Source organism: Mercurialis annua, linkage group LG8 (genome assembly GCF_937616625.2).
Source record: "Mercurialis annua linkage group LG8, ddMerAnnu1.2, whole genome shotgun sequence".
In the NCBI taxonomy this organism is placed as follows: Eukaryota; Viridiplantae; Streptophyta; class Magnoliopsida; order Malpighiales; family Euphorbiaceae; genus Mercurialis; species Mercurialis annua.
This window is the reverse complement of record NC_065577.1, coordinates 42,221,668-42,227,272: the sequence shown is the minus strand read 5'-3', so window position 1 is coordinate 42,227,272 and position 5,605 is coordinate 42,221,668. Positions and strand designations below refer to the sequence as shown.

The window sequence follows — 5,605 nt, the reverse complement described above, 5'->3', positions numbered from 1 at the left end:
ACATCTATCAATCTATCTACCTATTTCTATTATATTACACCTTCACATGGTCTCTTTGCCTAAAATTAATAATTAAAACCAATTCATTAACAAGCCAATAATAGTAATCAATATTTTAAATCAAACCGCGGTGGTTGAATCAATATATATGGTCAAATATATCAATACGTATTTGATCTGACGTGAATTGTTTATGTAGATTTATTCGATTAGTCTTTCTATAATGAGCAAAAATTTCATATTTTAATTGAGCTGTAATTTAAATATAACTATCCTATCTTATAAATTGACGGAATATATTGTTCAAATTTTGTCAAAAATATATTTATTCAAATGATCAAAATTTTGAATATATGAAATCATTTTGTCTTTGATTTAAATATAAAAAAGTTTAGATAGTAAATGAATGAAAAATTAATAAATAATTCACACCTAACAACTAAATAAAACACAAGAAGATTTATATGGTTTATATCAGTTTAATAGTTTTTTATTTTTACAGTATTTTTGGTGTAAGAGATTAAGTTTTTTTAAAGAAGAACCGAATCGAACTAACTTTTGATTTTGTGGTCCAACCGGACGGTCGGATTTGGTTATTAAAACAATGATAGTAACCTATTTGTTTTCTTGTACTTGTGCCTATATATAAACAACCAAAACCCTTTCTTCTTCTTGCATAACTCCCAAAACCAAAATAATGGCAATTCATGTGAAAGAAGTTACCGTTATTAAGCCATCAAACTCAACTCCAACTCGTTTCTTAACTCTCTCAGCTCTTGATTCTCAGCTTTTTCTACGTTTCACCATAGAATATCTCTTCGTTTACAAACCTAGCCCAGGGCTAGACCATGGCTCGATCACGGCTCGAGTCAAATCGGCATTGGCTAATATCTTGGTGCCCTATTATCCGCTAGCCGGTCGAGTTAGGGCTAAACCAGATGGCTCGAGTCTTGAAGTAATATGTCGAGCCCAAGGTGCACTTTTTATTGAAGCTATTTCTGATAATATTACTATCAATGATTTTGATAAAGCTCCGAGTTACGTTGAACAATGGAAAAAACTTTTGTCCTTCCACGTGGCAGATGTCCTTCAAGGGGCCCCACTTCTTGTAGTCCAGCTTACGTGGCTTAATGATGGTGGTGCCACGTTGGGTGTTTGTTTTAATCATTGTGTGTGTGATGGGATTGGTAGTGCTGAGTTTCTTAACTCGTTTGCTTCTCTTGCTATGAGTCAAGATCAAGAACGAGTTATCACTGGTTTAAAACCTAAACCCGTTTGGGATCGACATCTTCTTGATCCAGTAAGTTATCCATCTTTTTCATCACAGAGTCATCCCGAGTTTAACCGAGTTCCCGATCTTTGTGGGTTCTTGACTCGGTTTACAAATGAAAAACTCAGTCCCACTACTATTATAATTGATAAAAGAAGACAAAATGAGTTGAAAAAACTCGCTATGTCATCAACTCATCACGAGTCAACATTCACTTCTTTTGAAGTGATATCAGCTCATGTATGGAGAAGTTGGGCTGGGGCATTAAACTTACCATCAAACCAAATCTTAAAGCTTCTCTTCAGCATAAATGTCCGTAACCGAGTCAAACCGAGTCTCCCCGACGGTTACTACGGCAATGCATTCGTGCTCGGATGTGCACAGACAACCGTTAAAGAATTAACAGAGAAAGGATTAGGGCATGCAGCATTACTGATAAAGAAAGCAAAAGAAAGGGTAGATAATGAGTACATAAGATCAGTGATTGAATCAGTGTCAAGAACGAGTCCCGACTCAGTTGGTGTTTTGATAATATCACAATGGTCAAGATTAGGGTTAGAGAGAGTTGACTTTGGTATAGGAAGACCAATTCATGTGGGACCTACTTGCTGTGATAGATACTGTCTGATTTTGCCTGTGTTTGATCGGACGGCTGATGTTAAAGTAATGGTAGCTGTTCCTGCAAGTGGAGTTGACAAATATGAGAATTTAGTCAACAGTTCATACTCTTAGGATTACTTGATAAGAAAAATAGTTTTGTCTCATCGGTTGAGATGTAATATCACATTGACTTTTAACCTTTTTTTCTATGAAAAAAACATTACAAATCTTTTCTCCATACTCAATTATAATTTTGTGTTTATTTAATTGAGTTAAGAGTCAATTCTAGTCCCTAACTATATAATTCCAATTTCCAAATCAAATAAATCACTAGCGGTTTTGATCCAACTACGACAATACGCTCTATTTTTAAGTCAATTAAAAATGGTATTTTTATTTTTTAAATCAATTAAAGATAAAATCAGATCATAGTAATCATTAAACTAATTTATATTCTACAATTTTTCTTCAACTAACCTAACTATAGATAATAATATTTTTAATTGATCAAAATAATTATGACTGAGTTATTTGAATTCGAATTATAAATTCAAGGACCATGTCTTGTTTAATTATATTATTTCATTACAATGAGAAGGGAGAAATTCAAAGATTTACATATTTTTACACTAAATTAAGTTAATAAAAAAATATGTTGATCAAAGCTAAAGATTCAAAGTATATTTTATATTTGTTGTCTATTTTAGCATTGTAAATTTTAGCTTACATTGTATATTTTGGCAAAATGTGCAAATTTAATATTATTAAAATTTTATTTTGCAATATGTACATGTCTTTTTATAAAATACTAGTACGAATCTCTCGCGTTGCTTCGGTTTTCTTATTTAAATTAAAGTATAACTATTAAATAGACTAATGCATATTTAATAAATAAATTATAATAATTTTATAATAAGTACTAAATAAATGTTTATTTTAAATATTTTACTTTTGCATTTTAGTATTTTCTTAATCTTTAAAATGAATTGGGGAGGAATATCAAACATCTAAAAGAATTGGATCTTTTAAATTAATTTTTTTACGTTAACGTGTATATGCAAGTAGAAAAATTCATTAATCTAAAAATATATGTTATAATTTTTTTATGTATTATATAAATAGGAGTATTACAAAAAAAATAAATCTATCTATACGCAACATCTCCATTTTATGCAGTTTGAATAAACAAAAAACAATCTCAGTCGTTACTCCAAAAGAACACATATCTAGTCGCTAGTTGCATTACTCAAACACAACCATCTAATTTATTGTGTGTATATTAAACACCGTTTGATCACATATTATAAGCCATTAACTCTAATCAACCCCCTTCGTTTACCAAACTAAATCATTTTTTTTCCAATTCGAGTACATATTATTTGTAAAGTCATATTTGTTGATTTTTTAAATTTTCATCATCAGTAGTTTAGGATAGTGAAGTTAACTGGCTTTAACTTTGTTTATAGATTAGTGTTTTAGAAATATTTGTATGTTCTTGTTTTCTTCCGTTTGTATAAATAATCGAACTTAGTTCTATTAATTTTAAATATTTACTTTTAATTCTATTAATTTTAAATGGTTGCTTGCTTGCGTTTGTAGCAATAAATATTTGATCATATAATTTTATTATATTAAATATTAGATTCTGAGCATAAATTAAGATGAATGTTTCGATCTAACGTGACTCATAGAACTAATTTTTTTCATTATTGTTTTTAAATTTTTCTTATTATATCTTCTTTATCTACATATTTTACAATGGTAAAGAATAAATCATGAAGTTAATTTGAAATATGAGACCCATAAAAAATTCAAACAAATAAAAATTAATGAAAAAATAAAAAAAATAGAAAACAAAAAGATATACAAACGAAAAAAAATCACAGTTAGGAAAAAATTGAAAAATTGAAATTTAAGGGATAAATTGACGAAATAAAAAGAAAATAAATAAAAGAGAAAAAATATAAATAAAAAAAAGTAAGGCAATTGTTGTGACCTGTGAAGAAAACAAAATTGAGAAGTAAAATAAATGGTATGATAAGGATACAAATGGCAAATTAGTAATAAATGACAAATAAAAGATATAGTTTGGAACCCAAAATCACTGTTCCTGCTACAGTGATTTGGGTTCAACTTTAATAAATGACAAATAAATGATATAGTTTGGAACCCAAAATCACTGTTACTGCTACAGTGATTTGGGTTCAATTTTAATGTAATTAAATAGATTATGAACACCAGAAATATGATTAGAACAAAATGGCGATTTATTCATTAACCAGTCATGTTTGTGTGGGGGGGTAACTGTATATAGGCGTATAGTGGCGGAACTAGAAATTTAGTTTATATGGGTCATTTTTTTATCAATCAACATGTTGTTCGGCTATTTTTAAACCAAACAATATATTGGTTGATTTTAAAAAAACTGTACTGTATATTTTTTAAATCGAACATTGTATAATTTATATTGCTTGACTTTTATTAGTTTTTTTAAATCAAACAACGCCTCATTTAACTCAAATCTTTTTAAATAATCATTTGGTTTTGTTTAAAATAATTATTTGAAAACTCCGCCTTTGTATGAGTAGTAACTTAAAATTACATAAATTTATAAAGTTCTCAATAATTAATGAGCTCATTAACTCACATGTATAAATAGAATTTTGATGTTAATTAATAAAATAAAAATAAAAACAATTTATAGAATAATTTTTTTATTATTATTGTTGTTTTTTAAGAGTTGAATTATTGGCATTTTGTCCCTATTTAAGGTCACTCTACAACATGAGACCCTTAATTTCATAAGGAAATAATTGAGCTATGGACATAGCAATTGACTTAGTTTAATCTAAACATCTCGTAAACCACAAATATAATCCTTATTATAATAAACTAAACAATATTATCTCTAATTAATCCTACCATGTTCCAACTGTAGATTCCATTGGCGTATCTTGATGAAAGATTTGCAAGCAAGCCATAGCCCCTAGACATTTATTTCTTAATCTACCTTTTGTTATTTTATGCCCTATAATACTCACATGATGTCCTTTATAAAAAATAGTCCCACAACAAACCTTAACAGATTATCATATCAAAGTCTCTAAGTTAATTTAAGTTATTATGATACATATTTTAATAATATCCTTAAGCAACTAGTACGAACCAAGAAACATAACCATAAATATCATAACTATAGACCTAACCGAAATTGAATCAAATCGAACAATTGAATCATTCAAGTCACCGTTTGGATCGAGAGAATTCAGATTAAAATCCATGAAATTTACACAATTGATGGATTTAAACAAAATCTATCGTTTGGAAGTGACGAGAATCCATAAATTTTCACAATCCACGATCCTCCAAATTTTTTCTTTAATTTCCCATATAGAAGGTGGGAAAGTTGAAATCCATCATTTTTATACATGATGGATTGTTGAAAATTTTAATATTTTAAAATTATCTTTATAAATCCATTGATTTTAACTTCTATATATCTAAATGATAGAATTTGTAAATCCATCAATTTTATATTCCATGGATTTTGACTTCATTAATTTTGTCAAATCAATCAATTTCAAAAAAATTCAATCCAAACGAGGCTTTGAATTGTATACTTTAATCAGATCATCATCACAAATTAAGACATCTGGACGGTACGGGCTATATTTTCCCCTATTAAATCACATAAAGATGAAACTTTAATGGCGCTACAAATCAAAAAGATTAGGG

General features: G+C 28.5%; 1 protein-coding gene across 1 annotated transcript; it reads left to right on the top strand.

Annotated features, from left to right (window-relative positions):
• The first annotated feature begins 670 nt into the window (after positions 1–670).
• On the top strand, positions 671–2,115 carry LOC126659924 (alcohol acyltransferase 9). Its single transcript, XM_050353255.1, has one exon. It carries the CDS (start codon positions 698–700, stop codon positions 2,000–2,002), a length of 1,305 nt encoding a protein of 434 aa, XP_050209212.1. The 5' UTR covers positions 671–697; the 3' UTR covers positions 2,003–2,115.
• Positions 2,116–5,605: the final 3,490 nt, after the last annotated feature.

Coding starts and splice junctions, on each gene's coding strand:
- LOC126659924 (XM_050353255.1), top strand. CDS start 698: ATGGCAATTCATGTGAAAGAAGTTACCGTTATTAAGCCATCAAACTCA.